At 34.8% G+C, this 19,884-nt stretch overlaps 2 protein-coding genes across 2 annotated transcripts in view; one reads left to right on the top strand and one right to left on the bottom strand.

Moving 5' to 3' along the window:
* LOC110018233 (probable amino-acid acetyltransferase NAGS1, chloroplastic) overlaps nucleotides 1-14,984 on the top strand; it is a 35,416-nt gene extending 20,432 nt beyond the window's left edge. The window contains 9 exon segments of the mRNA XM_020715498.1: nucleotides 4,462-4,613; nucleotides 5,225-5,645; nucleotides 6,547-6,644; nucleotides 7,099-7,210; nucleotides 7,315-7,438; nucleotides 7,441-7,476; nucleotides 13,707-13,779; nucleotides 14,137-14,289; nucleotides 14,647-14,984. Of these exon segments, the coding sequence (XP_020571157.1) occupies nucleotides 4,462-4,613; nucleotides 5,225-5,645; nucleotides 6,547-6,644; nucleotides 7,099-7,210; nucleotides 7,315-7,438; nucleotides 7,441-7,476; nucleotides 13,707-13,779; nucleotides 14,137-14,289; nucleotides 14,647-14,749 (1,272 nt within the window). The 3' untranslated portion in view covers nucleotides 14,750-14,984.
* Nucleotides 14,985-16,650: 1,666 nt separating this feature from the next.
* On the bottom strand, nucleotides 16,651-17,384 carry LOC110018235 (17.9 kDa class I heat shock protein-like). The gene has a single exon (XM_020715500.1). It carries the CDS (start codon nucleotides 17,311-17,313, stop codon nucleotides 16,846-16,848), a length of 468 nt encoding a protein of 155 aa, XP_020571159.1. The 5' UTR covers nucleotides 17,314-17,384; the 3' UTR covers nucleotides 16,651-16,845.
* Nucleotides 17,385-19,884: the final 2,500 nt, after the last annotated feature.

Below are 19,884 nucleotides of genomic sequence, written 5' to 3'. Positions count from 1 at the left end.
TTTGCTAGTCTGATGATGAAGAACATATTAGACTTGATAAGCTCAAGCGAACTAGATAAAAAATATTTTCTTGATTAGTTAAGAGGTCTAGGAAAATTAAAGGGCCCCCAAAGGCATGTCCAATCGTCCAAGATTATTAGCTTACGGAATGATCATCACTCAAACCAGAGGAATTCTCTTATTTAATAAGTCTAATAAAGCAAAAATGCAAAGTACCAAATAAGTTATCCATAGCTCATTCAAACCTTGATGATGAACGAAGGGAATTTAATAGTCAGCTAGTTCGATAAAACACAAAGCACATGACTGATGATTTCTTGCCAATGACTCAACATATGCTCAAAGGCTAGTTCGCTGACACACATCCTTCAACAAGTTCGCCAAAACACAAAGCTAGGACCGAATGCATGCTCATTCACCTGACAAAGTCCATAGAAACAATTCAAATCAATTCATTCAACAAGTCTGTCAAAGCATAAAGCTAGAGCCGAAGGATAGATGAAACCAGGACAAAAGGAGCTTTGAAATTTCAAAAATACCGAAATAAAGAACTTCAACAAGTCTATCAAAGCACAAATCCAAGGGCAAAAGATGAGCTCAATGTCCATGCCAAATCAATGACAATAATTCAGAGGCGGTGTCAACCCAAGTTGGTATATAATGTTAGAGCGAAGTGGAGTTGAGGGTAATTTTTAAAATATTTATTAAAGGAAGTTCGATTACTCTTTCTTAAGAATTAAGTACCGTTGTGAGAAATTGCAAACTCATTTGAAAATTTTTTATAAAATTAGGGGATTTAAATACTCTTCCTAGAAAACACGAATCCCCGTCATTGGGAATTAAATATCGTTCGAGAATAGTAAAGTACCGCTCAGGGAAATTCTTGCTTACGCTTTGACTCTTTTTGCATATACATCTAAGGCCTATAATGTCTTTTAAGTCTGTGGGTTTAACTGCATGTTTTTGCTCCCCAATTGTAGTGTCTCATGGCGCAGTAAAAGATAATTGGGAAGACTGACATTCTTTCATGTCCCCTAGTGGGAGTTGAGATTGGGAGACTACCAAAATTTTGGGTGATTTGAAATTGTAAATTAACTTAAAATTTGCGCTTTCTGATCTTATAAAATAATCTATCTATACTTATAAAATCATCTAAAGTGTGGATGATCTGAATTTTAAAATAATTTGGATATGAACGTTTAAAATGTTGGCTCGTAGGGTTTAAAAAATATTTGGAATTTTGGGCTTTCAATTTTTGGCTCCTTAGGCTTAAAAAATACTTAAACTTCTAGGTCTTAGAAATATTTGGAATTTTAGGTTTTCAAATTTAGGCTCTTAGGGCATAAAGAGTAATAACTTAAGCATGGGGTTCCTGAAATTTAAACTCTCTATTGGATTCACAATATGTTTTGAGCTGAACATAAGGTCTTCAAAAAGCTTAAAAGTGGATATTTACGTGCATCCATGTATTAGTTTAAATATGACAAACTTATATAATCTCAGTCTTATATGTGCCTTTAAAAATGATTTTTTGGTACAATGTATTTAAAACATGCAAATACTTCATAATAAGTGCTTTTGCATACTCTGAGTATGTCAAATGTGCTATTATATTTTGAATAACATAAGGCTCAAAATAATTAATAATGCATGTGAATCAAGGGTCGTACAAATGCATGATATGAATACAATAATAAAATATGTATAATTCTCTAAAGTTATAAACCTGTGGGCTCCAGCTAAAATACTGAATATCTTAACAAATAGTTTAAGAATGTTGCGCGGGTTAAGACCAAATTTGCATTCAAATGATTAATATTTTGAAAATCAATCAATCAGACAATCTTGTCTATAGAGCAAAGTTATAAGTCCTGCTCGACTAGTTCAATCTTTATCCTCTTAGGAATTGAAGTTGAAGAGTCTAGTAAATTCTAATAATGTTCAAATCATAAATATAAGAATTTTTAAGTCCAAATTATCTTTTTTGATTCTTCTCATCATGACTAGAATCGACAAAACTAACTTTTTAAAAATCTTAAACTGATAAATTTCTAATGAATTTCAGATACATATATTTTAAATGCCTAAATTTTCTGATGATAGTTGTGTTGATTGAAAATCTTAATTGGAGGGGTTAATTTTAAACCAATATTCAATCTAAGTTTTCAAGCCAATACTCAAGTTGAAATTAATCACTTAAAAGACTTGAAACAATATCTCATCCGCTCTCTACAACAGTTTGTCAAGGTTGACAACTTTTAATCGACTTCAGCTTACAAAGGTGAATGTCACATTAAGTGTATCCCTATATTCACAGTCAAAGAAATTGCATGTCAGTAAGGACGTTGCCTAAGACCCTTGTGCGCGTGGTATTCCTTGCAAATGACACCACAAAGTAGAGATTATGACTAGAGTCCTCTAACTTGGTGGTTGCTGTCAAATGACACCATTATATTACAATCACATCCACAATCTGTATGTTCCTCAATGATTTGCTATTCTTTGAGTTGTGAATCATAAGGATATAATTAATTGACATAAAACTTTTTGTTAGCTAAGGTCTTTTGAAAAAAATCCACCTAAGCTCTACAAGGGTCCTTTGAATGATGCAACCCATGATTGCTGACAAAGATCTTTTAGTAAGTTGGGTTGACTACCTCTTCTGATGACCCAAGATGACATAACCATGAAATCTTGATCGGGTTTGTCATCATTTCCCCCCATCTGCTTTAAGCTCTAAGTGAAAAATTTTAAAATTTAAAAATCTAAGTCTGCTGCTATTATATGCTAAATATTTGTTGTTAAACGACTAGTTTTAATCGAAAGTGTTCTCCAGTCATCGGGAGAGATAATTAACTATTGGAACTTGCTTCTATGGGAAGCCTCAAATCCCAGATCATAAATTCCTCGCATAATGAGGGCGAAATATCTGGAGAGTGCCTTATCTACTATCTCATCCGCGTTTTGAAAATTTGACCCTCCAAAGCTCTGTCAACAATTCAAATATAACAAAGAGTCCGGGGGCGTCAAAATTTTCTAAGCACATACTATGTTGACACCATAAAACTCTTAATTAGGACTTCGACCAATAGTGCATTCTAATTTACACAAAATTTTATAAAGGAGAATGAAGGGAGAAATTCTTTAATGCTTAAGCAAATTTCTCGAAGGATTTAATATCCATGGTTGCATCATAAAGTGCACTTGGCTTGAAGGCTTCTTAATATGCATCCGTAGGAACAATTTCATTCAATCATCCACTCATGATGACATCTTGGATTGGTTTGAGAGGAATTTGTAGAGGGCGCCAATCTTTTTCACTAAGTACATCCACAATAAGAGATTCAAGAACCGTGTTATACTATTCTGATTCATGAATTGAATTGCACAACGAAACATAAAAATACTCTTTAGACATATTAAAAAATAGTAAAACTTTATATCAGAACAAACCATGTAGGGATATTAAAAGGGTGACACATCAACATGTAATGGCATGCTGCATTAAAATGGTCAATCAATAAAGAAAAGTTCATGTCTATAAGATTACCAGGAGGAAGATGAATAATGCATTGAAACAGCCACATCCCAATTCACTTTTTTGTGCTTAGTTTGAAGCATTTTAAATATTCAAAAGAGACTCGTTAAGCAGTTCCTTGACCTTCTTCAAAGGAGCTTCTGTATAATTTGTTACTCCTTGTAGAAGAAATTCATTGGGTTTGAGGAATTTGATATATATATATATATATATGATTTTCATTTATTAATTTTAAATGAGGATTTTTTTTATTGGAATTAGTATTTTTTTTTGTTATAATACTTGGTTTAAATTATGAATTCCTTAGGTTTAGTTAGGATTATATTTAATTTCAAAATGCTTAATGTTATCTTTGTATCTCTATTTCTATAAGTAGGAATTGTTGGCTTATATTTGGATCAGTTGAGATTGATTTGAACTTTTATCTTCCTTCCTTTTTCCCTCTTTTTACTGGTAGAAGTTGGATTCTCTTTTTCTCTTTTCCTTTTTTTTTCGCTGCCGCTCTGTATAAAAGACTCTTTGTATGCAAGATGCCTTCTAAGAATTCTCTCAGCGTCTGTAACCATGTCATGTAAGGGAAGCTTTGCTTACTCTTTATACTCAAGTTGTTCTTTCAAGGACACTCATTATGTGCTAATTGAAACCAACATTTTCAAAAGAAATTGTTTGAACATTCTTTTCGCTGTAAAATCATTTATTTAGGAGTATTTGTTTATTTTATAGATTGAGGCGCCTCTATATCAACCACCCGTGCACTATTGTTTATATTTTCCAACAATTTTCTTATCTTCTCTCCCAGTTGAAATGTTAACTATAATTAATATTAAATATTTCCTGGAGTTTTTGGAAAGAAAGTTTTTTTTTTTTTAATCTGATCTGACCTCTCTCCATTATTAAATAGGTTAATATTTTTTCTTTGACAGAGAAGGGGAGTTGTTGAAGGAATTGATTTTGGAGCAACTGGTGAAGTGAAAAGAATAGATGTCTCTAGAATTCAAGAAAGGCTGGATAGAGATTGCATTGTCATTGTAAGCAATCTTGGCTATTCCAGTACAGGAGAAGTTTTAAATTGCAAGTACGCTTTAGCTTTTTTTCAATCATATTATTAATCATTATTTTTTGTTTATTTTTTCTCGATGCACTTTATTGGTGGTTTTTTTTTTTATTTTGCTTTCAATTTTTCTTTTTCTATGCCGGACAAGTGACTTTATTGTCTCATTATGTTAAAATTCTATGATTTAAGAAATTTGTTAAATTTACTGCTTTCACTAATAGGATAGAATCAATTGCTCATGTTTAAGAAATGATTTATTTGTTTATTTATTTTTGTAAATTTTTGAATCGTTTGTATACTTTTTTGAATTCAAATTAGGAATCTTCTTTGAAGTAGTCTAATTTAATTAATAAACATTTGCTGCGGTTTGGCTATGTTCATGCTTGTTCATCCTGAGTGTTGAAATTTTTCTTGTCATTAGAAGTCTGCAAGTCTTTTTTTTTCATTTACTATTCAATCTATTTTCATTTTATTTTCTTTTTAACTATATATCTTATTCTTTTAATCTCCTTTTTTTTGTAGTATTATTATTTGTTTTAATTGCCCCTTTTCATGGATTTTATCTTAATCTAGGATTTCCTTATTAAACTTTCCAGCTAGTGTGACTCTTTTTTGTTTATTGAATTGCCCAGCACTTACGAAGTTGCAACCGCTTGCGCCTTAGCAATTGAGGCTGATAAGTTGATCTGCATTGTAGATGGCCAGATTCGTGACAATAATGGATGGCTAATTCGTTTCATGACTCTCCAAGATGCTGATAAGTTGATCAGACAGCGAGCTAAGCAAAGCGAAATAGCTGCAAATTATGTCAAACTTGTCGGTGAAGAAAATATTAGCTGTGCTAGCTCTCTTGATTCAACTAGAATCTTGTCTACTATATTGGATGTGACAGATAGCACAAGTAACCGTCCAAGGTTCCAAAATGGTGTTGGTTTTGACAGTGTAAATAGTCTATGGACCATGGAGCAGGGATTTGCTATTGGAGGTGTAGAGAAAGTGAATAGATCAAATGGCTATTTATCAGAATTGGCTGCAGCAGCTTATGTGTGCAGGGTATGTCAAACTTCCATTTGATGTTATTGCTTTGTTTTGACCTACTTATAGACTATCACAATTCTTATAGTTTTAGGTTCTTTCGAGATCTAATTCTCTTCCTGCTTACAGTATGAACATCTGATCTTTTAGGATTTTGCTAAATAAACCTGATAACTAATAGGTCTGCAAATGAGCTGAGCTTGAGTGAGCTCAGGCTTGGCTCGTGTTCGGCTCGTACTGCGCGTGTTCGAAATCGGTTCGTGAACAGTATGTTCATGTTCGGCTCGATTTAAATATTTTTTTTCATGTTCTGCTTGAAATTGGCTCTTTAACGTTAATTAAAAAAAATAGATGTAGAATGTTGGATTTGAATCTGGACCAAATATATATAAAAGAAAACGCAAAACCACATTACCACACTAGCTGTTATGATTTAAAGTTAGATATAAATATATATAATATATTATTTCATAAATAATATGTGTAATATATTATTATATAAATAATTATATATATTTTTTTTTATTTCGAGCTAAATATATATATATATGTGCAACATGAGCGAACAAAGATTTGTTTGTGTTCGTCTCGTTTATAATTCTAGCTTAAATTTTTTTGTTCATGTTTGGCTCGTTTACTGGACGAACGAGTCGAACACGAGCTACTTAACGAGCCAAAGATGAGCTGTTCGCGAACAACGAACTCTTTGACAGCCCTAATAACTAATAAACCATAGTTAAAGTTATTCCTCTTTTTGTTTGCTTTTTTTTTTGTTCCTATTTTATTCTAATAATTCTTGATGTAAGATCAATTTCTTATGCAAATATTCTTAAATTCATATTGCAAAAAGGCAGCTAAAACCATATCTAAATGCAATTTTAAAAAAATTGCATTAATTAGTCTCTTTTTCAATGAACAGGGTGGAGTGCAAAGAGTACATGTAATTGATGGCACGCTTGGTGGCGCCTTGCTGTTGGAATTATTTACAAGGGATGGAGTTGGGACTATGGTGGCTAGGTACAGAAACATGTATCTTTGATGAATCCAATTTTCTACCCATACTTTCTTGTAGCTTCTTCTATAGAGAATGGACTGCATCATGTGGAAGCTCAATTCATCTTTTTAAAACGTGTTTGTATTATAATATTACTGTAAATATGATGCATTCTTGCCTTGTCTATTCCTTCTGAAATCAATCTTACACATTGAAGTGATTCAAGATCTGTGATAGTCATTGACTGTACGGAGATGATAAAAATTTATTTAAGCTGGTACTTGTACAATTATAATCTAGAAGGCTTTCATCATGTGCTCTTTTTAATATATATATATCTTATATATATATATATATATATATATATTTCAAATGGAGTTGTTGATCATACTGACTTAATGTTTTAGCTAAATGTAAAAGCACCTTCACTAGAATCTCTTAAAGTTGACTTTCATGGATTTTTTATGTTTTCTCTAGTGATGTCTATGAGGGAACTCGGACAGCTAGAGTGGAAGATCTTCTTGGTATACAGCAACTTCTTCAACCTTTGGAAGAATCAGGAACACTAATTCGGAGGACCAATGAAGAGGTTTGAGTTTATTTTCCCCGTTTCTTTTAAAAAACCAGAAACTCTTCAACCAAATGGATCTTAAATTGAAACTAAACCCTCTAAATTTTGTCTTTTCCTTTCAGCTTTTGAAAATTTTGGAGTCAGGTTCATTTGTTGTAGTAGAGCGAGATGGTTCAGTTATAGCCTGTGCTGCCCTTTTCTCTTTTTTCAAGGAGAAATGTGGTGAGATTGCTGCCATTGCTGTATCTCCTGCCGAGGGAATGGACAAGGAGACAGACTACTCGGTATCCCTGCTTACGCTTGTGGTTACTTTTTTCTTGAGTTTTCTTATTGAAATTTTACTTTTATGTTATTAGCATTGGGATTTATGGATTATTAGAGGCCTGCAGGATCTGAACAGCCAAAGAAATATTGCTGTTAATAGGAAGGAGTGGCTATTTCTAATTACTAACGTTTTTTTTTTTCATTGCCTGCTGTGGCTATATTTAAAAACTCTATTAGTGATAACTTCGAATGACATTTTTAGATTTTGATTTATTTAGTTAGACGGCCTATCAATTCAGCTATTAAAGCAATCAATAGTTGCTACTCTTTACCATGTCATGCTTGATTATATAGAGTTTTCTCTTTTAAGCAATTTCAATCCTGAAAATTTTTGAAGTCCTTGAAGCATCTTTTACTTTGTTGAACCAAGTGCTTCTTTGTTTATTGACCAATGATAACTTACCGAGATACTATTTGTTTGCCGTGGAAGTCATCTTAAAGAAGCTGAAAATGGTCCCAATTTAGTCACTCAACTATAAAAAAAGATCTCCATTTTGTACCCGAGAGAATCAATTTTCAATAGTTAGAGGACTAATTTGACCACCGCAATACTCTGGAACTATATTGGCCATATTCGAATAATAAGAGGACCAATTTGGATTTGATTTTAAGACACATGATAGAAGTTATCTCCTTACACCAAGCAGTAAAACATTGAAGGCATTATCTCCTAAGTAGATAGCTCTACATAGACATCATCAACTGCTACAATACATGCAAGGAGTTGCATTATGCTAAGCAATACAGTACCACAATCACTGCTTGTTGAGGAAGAGGATAATTTTGTCTATTGTGAACCATTTGAATACTTGCTAGCTCAATCCAAGTTGCAATAAAACATTACATGAATGGAAAACTTGTGTTCATTAGAAGGCTTGAAGCTACCACCCAATTCACAGAAATAAAGATAATTAGCTGAGAATCTGGCCAGGTCGAGTATCATTCTGCCTTAAGAGAGTTGAACATTTGAAATAATTGAGGATTTTACTTGATTAAAGAAGGATGAAAACGTCCTTAATCTTTATTTTTTGAATTGTGGAAAATAAACTTGGAGATGAATAATTCTCTTGATTCATATTATTCATGTTTATGATACATGTATACAGGAAAGCAATCCTCTTAATTTACAAACTTAGCCAATATACTTAACCTAAATTAGGAAAGAAATAATTTTGCAAAAAAGAAAAAAGAAAAAACATAGAATAGGAAGTGAACAAACTAATCAAGAATTTCCTAATTTGTTCCTATCAAATTTTCCAGGTTCTTCTCAGATTTCCTCCAGAATCTTCTCAGATTTCCACACTCCCTCAAGCTAAGTCAGATTTCCTCCAGAATCTTCTCAGATTTTTACACTCTCTCTCAAGCTAAGTCGTAGATGTTGTAGAGACTAAACTTGGTTATGAAATTTTGAGAATGAGCTTAAAGGAAGAACTTTGGTGTCATCAACTTATTAGTGTCAAGATGTAACTTAGTTGTATAGTTCCCTCGTTAAACTTTTAAGAGATGAAGTGTCTATCAACTTTAATATGTTTGGTCCTGTCATGATGCGCAAAATTCTTGACAACACTGATAGCTGTTTGACAATCACAAAATATCGCTATAGGCCTATTGCAAGTACTGATATCGAAGCTAACCCAAACAATAATATAAAAATAAAATATTATTACTAAAAACAAATAAACAGTTACAATTAACACACTTAAAAGGGAAAATACAACAACAAGATATTTAGAAATCTGAAATAGCAACAGACATAGCACAGATACTCAATATATGATGGATCTCGTGGTTGTAGTGATAATTGACGAGGGTTTGGAAGGTGGTGGGATGGTGAACAATGTGGTTGGGAAGCTGAAAGCAATGAGCCAACTGTTTCCCGGGTTCCGGACATCAAGTACATGATTTATATTAATATACATGGCATGGTTATCTAGGATGATGACAAACAAGAGGGAGGGTTGGACCAGCAGTGGCAGCGAGGGTAGAGGGCTATAATAACGATGACAGTTAGCGTGTAGGGCTGGAACAACGGTGGCGGCAAATGGGTTAGGGCTGGAACAACATTGGCAGCGAAACAGGGGGGTTGGACGGCGAAACACATTTGATTTGAGATAGTGTGATTCATTTTTAACAAAATGTAATATTAATGGAATTGTAGTTTTTCTAGTAACATGAGTTACACTTATACTTCTTTTTGTTGGTGACAAACCCAAGAAAAATACTTTATAGATTTAAGATTAAATTTTTGTGCAATTTTGGGAATGATTGTGAACAGAGGATATGCACTCACAGATTTTAAGTGGGACGGTGGAATATAAATCTCTGATTTGAGGATAAGTAATCATCAAAACATGAAGATGTGTTCTGAAGTTCATTACTCGACTAGACATTCAGTTGATAAGGTATATTGCAAAAAGAATTGTTTCCCCCAAAAAATGCCTAGGAACTTGATGCGATATCATAATTTAGTGGGACATTTCAAGGAGATGACTGTTCTTTTTCTCAACTATCCTATTTTGTTGAAGAATATTAATACTTGAACTCACATCAATGAGTTCATTTTTTTGAAAGATATGATCCAAAGATGAAGTTAAAATATTCATTTGCATTATAAATTTTGAGGATATGAATTTTGCATTGGAATTGAGTTTGAATCATGTCATGGAAGGTTTGAAAGATTTGGGCTGTTTTAGATTTTTCTTCATTGGGGATACCAGGTAGTTCTAGTATGATTGTCATTAAATGAGATAAATCGTCTAACTTGCTTAGAGTTTTAACCTTTGAAGATCCTCAAATATCATTATGAATAATAGCAAAAAGGTGTGAGAGTTTGTATTGGGTGAAAGGATGTCTATTTCTAGTTTTTTTTACAAGCTAACAAATCTCACATTGATAAAAATTTAATTTTTTATTGATAAGAAAATAACGATACTACGTAGAAACATAATTGAAATTGAGATGACTCAAATGACCCTGCCATAGCAAGATATGATTTTTTTGATAGACACGAACTCAATAGATCTCAATGATTCATGTCTTTAAATATGACACTAAATAGGACGCAATAGAGAAAAAAGATAGAGAAAAAAGATTCATGGTAGCCGACCCCACGTCCTGGGATTAAGGCTTTGTTATTGTTGTTGTTGTATGGACTCAATAGAAAATGGAAGTGAGATCATTTGTGTGTTTAAAGATTTTCTTTGAATATATAAATGCCTTCATGCATTTCAGCACTATCAATCACCTCTGAATTCACGACCTAAAATTTCATGTGTCTACATGATTTTGCCGTCAAATGACATCACAAAAGCAGTTACAACTAGGGTTGTCAAAAAGCTTGTTGTTTGCGAACAACTCGTGTTTTTACTCGTTTGTCAAGCAAATGAGTCGAACACAAATAATTTTTTTAAGTTCGAATTATAAACGAGACGAACAAGAATAGTCATAGGCTAGACATTGCATTCGTTGTCGTTATTCCGTCTTGGATAATTGAGTTGTACATGGCTCATGGTTTGAGCTGGACCGACTTAGACCACGAAATTCTAGTGAAGGTAGGCTTCAGACCTCTAACTTCTGTAAAGAAGGATAGAGTTAAGAAAAGGAAACGGTTGAAGCCCGAAGCTGGGTTGACTTATCAGGTCGACTCATCTGAGGATCCAGAGGGGCAGGCGTTGAGAGTCCCTCGCCAGAAGACCGTGGCCCTTGATCCCGATGGAGGTGCAACTTAATTATGACTGAACTAGTCCTTATTTTGGATGGCTTGGACGAGTTTGACCATCGGCACATTAAGGGGTGTCGATCCTTGCATCCCCTGATATACATGTTGTATCTTGAAGTACCTGGAAAGTTGCTGGTCGGAGGGGCGTTGTTGTTGACCTCGATTGCCTCAGATGCCCTTTCGGCTGTCCCAAGGTCTCAGATTGCCATTCGATCTTCGGTTAAAGGCTCAGTCACTTTTTGACCTTCAGTCGTCCTCCCGGTCCTTCCGCTTGATGTGGCCGATCCGCTCGGTTTAGTTTTTGGGGACTCCATAAGGTCTTCTTAGGCAACAATGTGATCATTTGCTAAGACCTCCACAAAGGTTTTTGGCTTAAGTTCAGGTCATACCTGAATCGTTTGCTGCGGATCCTCTGTTTCAGAGCAGTCCGAGCGATGAGAGGCTCCAAGTTTTTCATCTCTAATATTTTCTTTTGGAAGCGAGTGATGTAAGCTTGTAGGCTTTCAATATCTTTCCTTGACTTTTATACATTAGTAAAGTGCGCTAGAAAGAGCATTCGAAATTCGAAGAACGATGGGATGACTCTATCCGGTTGGTTGTTAAACAATCAGAGCGTGGCTTCTTTCAGCATAGTCAGGAACAACCGACATTTCATGGAGCCATCGACCTACAAGACTGTCAACTCAAAAGAGTCGAAGTGATCGGTCGGGTCTCTCTCTTTATAGGGATCAAAATGAGGAATTATGAGCTTGTCGGGGGTATTATTTTTAGGATTTTTTGAGAGAAGGCGCTACTCATGCTGGTCGAGCACACATTTCTACTTAAGTTTGCTCGATGTGGGACCGCCATAGTAGATGCGGCTCTGTCTTCCGAGTGAGAATCTTCTGGATCTTCCTTTGGCAGGTGACTAAGCCAACCGTGGGGTGCTTGCAATTTGTCGAGAGGAGCCCTTTGGGGGCGAGTTCCATGAAACTCTCCCTCCATGAGTGGTGGTCGGGCGTTCAGGATCATGACCATCAGAAGTGCTTTGAACTGGTCTATTATTTGTGTTCGCAGTTCCTAGACTTCTTCCTATATGTTTGGACGTACTATCTCCCTATTAAATTCCATTGGCGCCGAATTTCTCTGGAAGGATTTTCTGTCATAGTTGGCTCTACTTCTCGTTTGGGGCATGTCCGCCCTCATCACGCCACTTTTTAGGATGTTGAATCATAAATTATCCTTTGTGAACACATCTCGAGTGTTAGAGGCAGATGAAATAGGAAAGATGAAGTAGGGAATAATTGAAGAATTCACTATAGGGAGAACAGAGAGATATCTTTTTATTTGTTCTTTCGTCTCTTATGTATACAAACGTATTTATACAATTATAAAAAAAGAGAATAATTATGGAAACCGTTCTTAATATAATTGATGTTTTAATTAATTGTATAGATTTTATACCATATCTATATTACAATTTCAATTCTAATATAAAATGGTAATTGGCTGGTCTGCTTGCTTGAATTCGATCGACTGAGGCGCCAGGTTGAATAGTGATCTCGTCCGCCGTAGTTTAAGTGGGTTGCCGACTAGCTTGCGATAAAAAACTCTTGCATGCGTCTTGGTCGGTTGGGACTGCGGTTGCAGTCCGTCGATTGAATCTCTCAAAATAGTGTGTTGGTCAATTCTGATCACGCGGTCGCTTGTTGGATTGTAGGATATCTTGATTGTCTGAACACCATAGGGGCTGTTCAACTGCTTCAAGATTCATGCTTACAGTTTGGGTGTATACAAGTGAATTAGTATTACCCATTTTAGAAAAGAGGCTCGATGGCGTACACCCAATTGCATGCTTTTCCTTTGATTGTCTTCCTCATAAGAAGCTTTTCTGCTTCACATAAACTCAATAGCCATTCATAAACATTAAAGAGTGGAAACATGCTATAAAAGTTGCAATGGAAGCACTTTAATAGAACAAAATTTGGGAGAGAGACTCTTGAACGAATAAAGCAAGGTTAGTAGCGAAGGATTACAAATGTTAACTACCAAGAAATGTTCAACCAGGTGGCAAAGATTAGCACAATGAGAGTGTTGATGTTTGCTGATTGCCAATTTTTTATGAAATTTGTAAAAGCTCGATGTTGAATGAATTCTCGCATGGAAATCTAGAAGGAAAATTCTATATGAAATATTTATGCATTGAACATTCTAAATAAGAAATCTATAGGGAAACCCCTCTTAAAATTAGTTCCACTAAGGAAAACATGATTGTGCAAATTAATGAAGGCGTTATATACTTGGTTTGGCATGCTTACACACTGATTGATAATAACAAACTGAGACAATGTGATCATAATTCTGTTTATAAAGTACGCTTTAAGAGGCATTTCTAACTATTATTGTACATATAGATGCATCATCATGCTTGGCAATTATAAAAAAAGAAGGGGTAGTTTCTCTAAGCTAAGTTTCATGGCTATTTTTCTACAGATTATGTTGAGAAGAAGGCATCTTCCCTTGGGCTTGAGAAACTTTTCTTGTTGACCACCCGTACTGCTGACTGGTATGCTGCTACTTAATTCCATTTAACCTTTGTATCGAGCTGAATTAAAAGAAGGAAGATTTACATACATAACACTGAATTTCTATGTATTTGCATATGTAGCATCTATAATTCAATTTTTACTTGCAAACCACCATAATTATGTAAGAGAATGCATATTTCACTTTTAGAAGTTAAAATGATGTTTATTCTGATTGTGATATGAAAAATTTCAGTGTTAGCAAATGTAAAAAAGCAAAGTTTGGGAGTGGTATGTATGTTAATTCCCCATAAAACAGTGTGTTTTTGGTAATGGGATAATTTTTTTCATGCAAAGTTCCAGGCAACGCATATTACAAAAAATGACTTTATTAACAGGTTTGTGAGACGTGGGTTCAAAGCTTGTCCATTCGAGTCGATTCCAGAAGAAAGGAGAAAACGTATAAATCTGTCAAGAGGATCCAAATATTATATGAAATATCTGCAACATGATGCTGGTGGAGTTCCCATTAATAATAGCTCTATTTACAGGTACCAATAAGCTTTTTTTCAGTTGAGCTGTTGTGGCTATTTTTATTTGCTAAATTATTGTTCTCCCGTTAGTTTGTATCATTTTCTGACTTTCTAAACAGAGAATTTTCCTGTTCTCTAGTCTCTCATGTTACACAAATCTTTTATTTTTTTATTTATATCTTCCTTGAATAAATGAAACAAAAACTAATAAGTATAATTAAAAAACATTTAAATTCAAGTTCAAGTTGTTTGGATTTGGGTTAAAAAGTCGTAGTATGTAAATGTTTTCAGGTCAAATTTAAGATAAACCGTTCATACGTCAAAAGGACTCAAATTTAACCTGAACAATATATTATGTTTGCTGTCCATCATCAGAAATGCATCCAAAACACTGGCTCGTAAGGAAAGTACAAAAATTACAATCAAGAACGACCCACAAAGAAAAGACCAAAAATCCCATCATGAGAAGATCAAATGACATTGTTGGCCACATGCAAATTCCTTTGATCAGAATTCAAAACTAATCTTTGGAGTTAATGCATCAAGCAGCCCTCAGATTACAACATCGCCAGACTCCTTGTAAGAGAAGGGCCCCGAACTAAATTTTGAGCTACCTATCAGATTACAACAATCCATCTTTTACTCAACAACATTCACCTAATTCTAATAACAAGAACTCATCTAAAACCTGAACAAATCAGCCGAACAGTAAACTCTAAACAACTAGTAGACTCTCAGGATATTTAGTGCGGCGGCGTTTTGAAAACGCACCTGACCTGTTTGAGTAAACTATACTTTGGCAGCTTGTGCGTTTTCAAAACGCTGAAAACAGCGTTTTCACACCACACCTATCAAGGTGCGGTGGCAGCTTTCTGGCAGCGATCTGACTTTTTCAAAAAAACTAAAAATTTATAATAGCCACCACACATAGCTTATCAGCAGATTATTTTTAATCCGTTTATCAGCAGATTATCCAATAAACTGATAGATCAAGCTAAATCTGAACAACTAAAGATTAATAAAGCAATTGGCAACCATGAACCCCAAAATAATCAGGCAAGTAGATTTTGTCAAACTAAGACCCACTACTCTTAAACTAATTCAGCGATGGAATAGTCGAACCATGAATTCATTTATATAAATACCAAAAATACTTTATAAAACTCTCATTAAAATAGAATCAAATATATAATTATACATATTTTATTTTTTTATCCATAGATAAAGGATCATTCCATTAATAAAAAAATTTTACAACCCCCTCATTTTTACGAAAAATTATTGCGTACGGACACCGCATGCATCTCTGCATGCGGTGTCCGATCCTGACCGTAGATCACGGTGATCTACGGTCAGGATTATTTCCGTTTTTTTAAAATAAAAAAAATTAGGTGGGGCCCACCAAAATGCATCCGAACCGTAGATCAGGTGATTTACGGATCGGACACCGTGCGGTGTCCGATCCGTATGGAATAATTTTTCCATTTTTACAGCCATAATATTGTACACTCTCCCTCGAGTCATACAACAGCTCTTCGCGGCTTTGATCGGAGGGCACGCGCAGCTCTTCGCGGCTTTCGAAGGCCGCACGCAACTCTGCGTGCGCCCTCACCTAATAATTAGACCTCTCCCTCGGTCTACATGTGGATTCAAGTTTAGCCCTAGTAAAATTAATTTAGTACAACTTTGTGTCATGCCCAATAACCCAAACCCAAATCTTCATCTAACCCTAACCCAAACCTTCTGCACGAAAGTCATTTTGAGGAAAGAATATTACGTAAAGAATCCAAATGCATTCGAATTTCATGCATAATATCATACACTATTATACAACATACATTCAATAATGTATAGCATTGATGTATATGATTGTAATACATGATTCCACACTATTATGAGGAATCTGCCTCTAATAATTTTTTCCAATTTGAGGCCATTTACTCTTAACCAGAGACCACTAACTAACTAGTAAGAAGCCGCACTTCATGCATAATATTTTCTCCATAAATGAAAAACAATAGATGGCTTCATTGTCCTAGTTGCGCACTTCGGTAAATCAAAATCAGATTGTGCAGCCATTTGAAATACGAGCATGTGTAGAAAACACAAACGAGGAGGAAGCCCAGAGAGGTAAAAGTTCATTATGCTCTCTGATGAATTCATGCTCTACTCAATCTGCTGGCCAGAAGGATTCAGGCTTCTTCTATGTAACCCATACGTTTTCTCAAGGGTTAACTTATGCTAGATGTTCAACCCATTCAAAATTTCAAATCTAAAAGGATTAAGATTCTTACCCCCCGACTTCTCCCGAATGGCAAAATCAAATCAAATGAGTTTTAAGAGAAAAAAAAAAAGATAAAGCTCATTTACGAAATTTAATAGGATAAAGGAGAAACGCTCGCATTTCCATTGAAAATATGTCAGGACAATCACAATATTACTTATCATATAGTAAGCAGAGATACTTCGCAAGACATCCAACACACGAGAACGTAACAATTTAAACAAAAACACGTTTCCAAAACCCACAGAAAACCACTTCCCGAACTTTTTGCAGCGCACGCAGAAAGCTCCTCAGCCGGAGATCTCAATCGACTTCACATCGGTCTTCTTAACCACGGCCTTAGGTACAGTAACGGTGAGGACGCCGTTCTCCATTGCAGCTTTAACACCATCGACCTTCGCATTATCCGGGAGGCGGAAGCGTCGTAGAAAGCTGCCGCTACTGCGTTCCACGCGATGCCAGGTATCGGTCTTCTCTTCATTCTCCCGCTTCCTCTCCCCACTGATCTGGAGCACGCTCCCCTCCTCCACCTCCACTTTCACCTCCTCCTTCTTCAGCCCTGGCAGATCGGCCTTGATCACGTGCGCCTCCGGTGTTTCCTTCCAGTCGAAGCGCGCGCCGGCGAAGGCGGAGGTCTCGCCGAAGAGGCTGGATCGGGGGAAGGATAGACTGGAGCCGCCGAAGGGAAAACCCTCGAAGGGGTCCCAGAGGTCGAGGGAGAAAGGGTCGAAGATGTTGCTCCGACGAACGATCGACATTTTTGTTGTTTTGTTAGAACGACTGGTGATTATTAGTGTACTGTTCGTGTTTCGATGCGAGAATTGGGGGAGAGGCGTCTCCTTTATAGGGAGGCGACGATATTAATCGAATTTTCTAGAGAGTGGATCTGGAGAGTTCCCGGACATGCTACGTGTTTCTGGAGTTCTTATGGGCTTTTTGACTTTTAAATTCGGCCCACATATGATCTACATTAGAGCATTTAGAAAAGGATTGACAAGCGGAAATCACATCTGTTTGAAACTATATTAAAACGGTAAACGAATCTATATAAATATATTGATATATATATATATATATGTATGTATGTATGTATGTATGTATGTATGTATGTATGTATGTATGTATGTATGTATGTATGTATGTATGTATGTATGTATGTATGTATGTATGTATGTATGTATATATGTATGTATTTAGATTTCCCTATATAATATTGAGGATTTGATGAAATGCTTTTTATCGAAGCATTGGTGAGAAAAAAAGAAAAAAAAAATGAAATTGTGGGTGCTGATTTTCCGAGCGTCAATTGGAATTCTTAACGTTCATTAGCACATATTTGGGTGTTTTTTATAATAAAAGACGTTCATATGGACATATTTATAATTTATTTCTTTTGTTTGAGGAACTATTTCCTATAATTTTCTAAAATTTTTTTGGTGATGAGAAGTTTTTTGCAATCAGATTTGTTAAAAGTGTTATAGTTATGATAAAGTTGCTGTCAAACTTTTAGAAAAAAAAAATTTACATTTATGATTGTCGTATAACTTTTAAAAATATTTCTCTATTATAATTTTATAATTACTCCATAAAAAAAACTATAATAATCCTAAACGGACCATTAGAATCTATTTGAGATAGTTGCAGCTTATTAAAAAGTAGTTGTGAGGCTGTTGAATAATAGTCAAATATCGATCAAACATCGTCTGATCAAGGCAATTTATCTGGGTGGTTTCATCAAAGTATTTCGTATTTCTGTATTAATTACATCAAACATTGTCTGGTCAAGGCAATTTGTCTGAGTGGTCCCAGCTCTTGAGGGGGAGAGAGTGCTTGAGGCATGAGAATGAGCTTGAAGCTTTAAAAAAGAGTTTAAGTTCAGCATCACGCCTGCTACGGTCGACCACCATTTGTCGGTAACCACCACACATTTCTTGTGACAAGTTTATCCGTGCAATGACGTTCTAAGTCAGGAGACTGTAATTCGTTCTCCCTTGTGGGACAATATGTTGTACTTGTAATCTTCAGTTTACCTACCATCCTATTTCATCTATTTTTCAATTCTCACTCAAATATCAAAATTCATCATAAGAACCCCTACACATATTTCTCATTTTTATCTAATTCTCGTTTGATCGTAGTACACATACATACATCGGTTTGATAGTTCAAAAATATCACCTAGAAACTAGATTTTGTAAATAACAATATTTTGGTTGCTATTTTTGTAATTATTTCTTATTATTTTAATATTTTTTTCTCTTGTGATACAAGAGAAGAGAAGATTTGAGAGAGATCTCCATCTTCGAAGGGGGAAAGGATCTTTTATCTCTTTTTATCTCTTACAATAAGTTTTGTAACCAAGTGAATTTTTTGACGGGCCAACTTCCCCCGGCATACTAATTTGGGGTATGATACAATGTAATACCCTCATAATATTTCTTTGTATACAATTTAATTAAAATAAATTGTAAATAATTTTTTTTCCATGAAATATGAGCTCAAATAACATTTTGTGATTTGAACACACGACTTTATAATAAAATATTACACCAAATACTGTGCACAAATTTTAAATAAAATTTTGATTAATATTTTTAAATAAAATTTAATAAATATAATTATCCAAATAAAACGAGAAAGAGATAGGCTCAAGTTTATTTTTAGGGATTTTTACGTGCATACCATACCATACAATTAGGTTTGTCAAAAAAGCTCATTGTTCGCGAACAACTCGTGTTCGGCTCGTTAAGTAGCTCGTGTTCCGCTCGTTCGCTAAGTATACTAGCCGAACACGAACAAGCTCTTAAAAAAATTCGAGGAGTCTACTTCAAGTAGTGACAATGCGTGGAGAATAGTTTAAGAAATAAATAACATTACTTACTAATATTATATAACTATTTATATAACAATATATTACATATATTATTTATATAATACTATATTATATATATTTATGTCTAAGTTTAAAACATAACACCTCATGTGGCAATGTAGTTAGTGTATTCTTTTGTACATATTTGATCCATGTTCGAATCTCACACTTTACGTCCATTTTTCTCAATTTAGGTTTAACGAGCTAATTTTGAGCCAAACATGAACACAAATATTTAAATTGAGCCGAATACAAACACAATGTTTACGAGCCGATTTCGAACACGAGCTATTTCGAACGAGCCGAACACGAGCCAAGCCTAAGCTCGCTCAAGCTCGGCTCGTTTACAGCCCTACATATTTACATATCTAACAATTAAATATTTATATTAGCATGCATACCATTCAAATTAAACTTTACACTAACATTTACATCTAAAAGTTAAATATATATATAT

The sequence above is a fragment of the Phalaenopsis equestris genome, unplaced genomic scaffold (assembly GCF_001263595.1).
Source record: "Phalaenopsis equestris unplaced genomic scaffold, ASM126359v1 Scaffold000006, whole genome shotgun sequence".
In the NCBI taxonomy this organism is placed as follows: domain Eukaryota; kingdom Viridiplantae; phylum Streptophyta; class Magnoliopsida; order Asparagales; family Orchidaceae; genus Phalaenopsis; species Phalaenopsis equestris.
The sequence above is the reverse complement of the archived record's forward strand: the minus strand, read 5'-3'. Positions and strand labels throughout refer to the sequence as shown.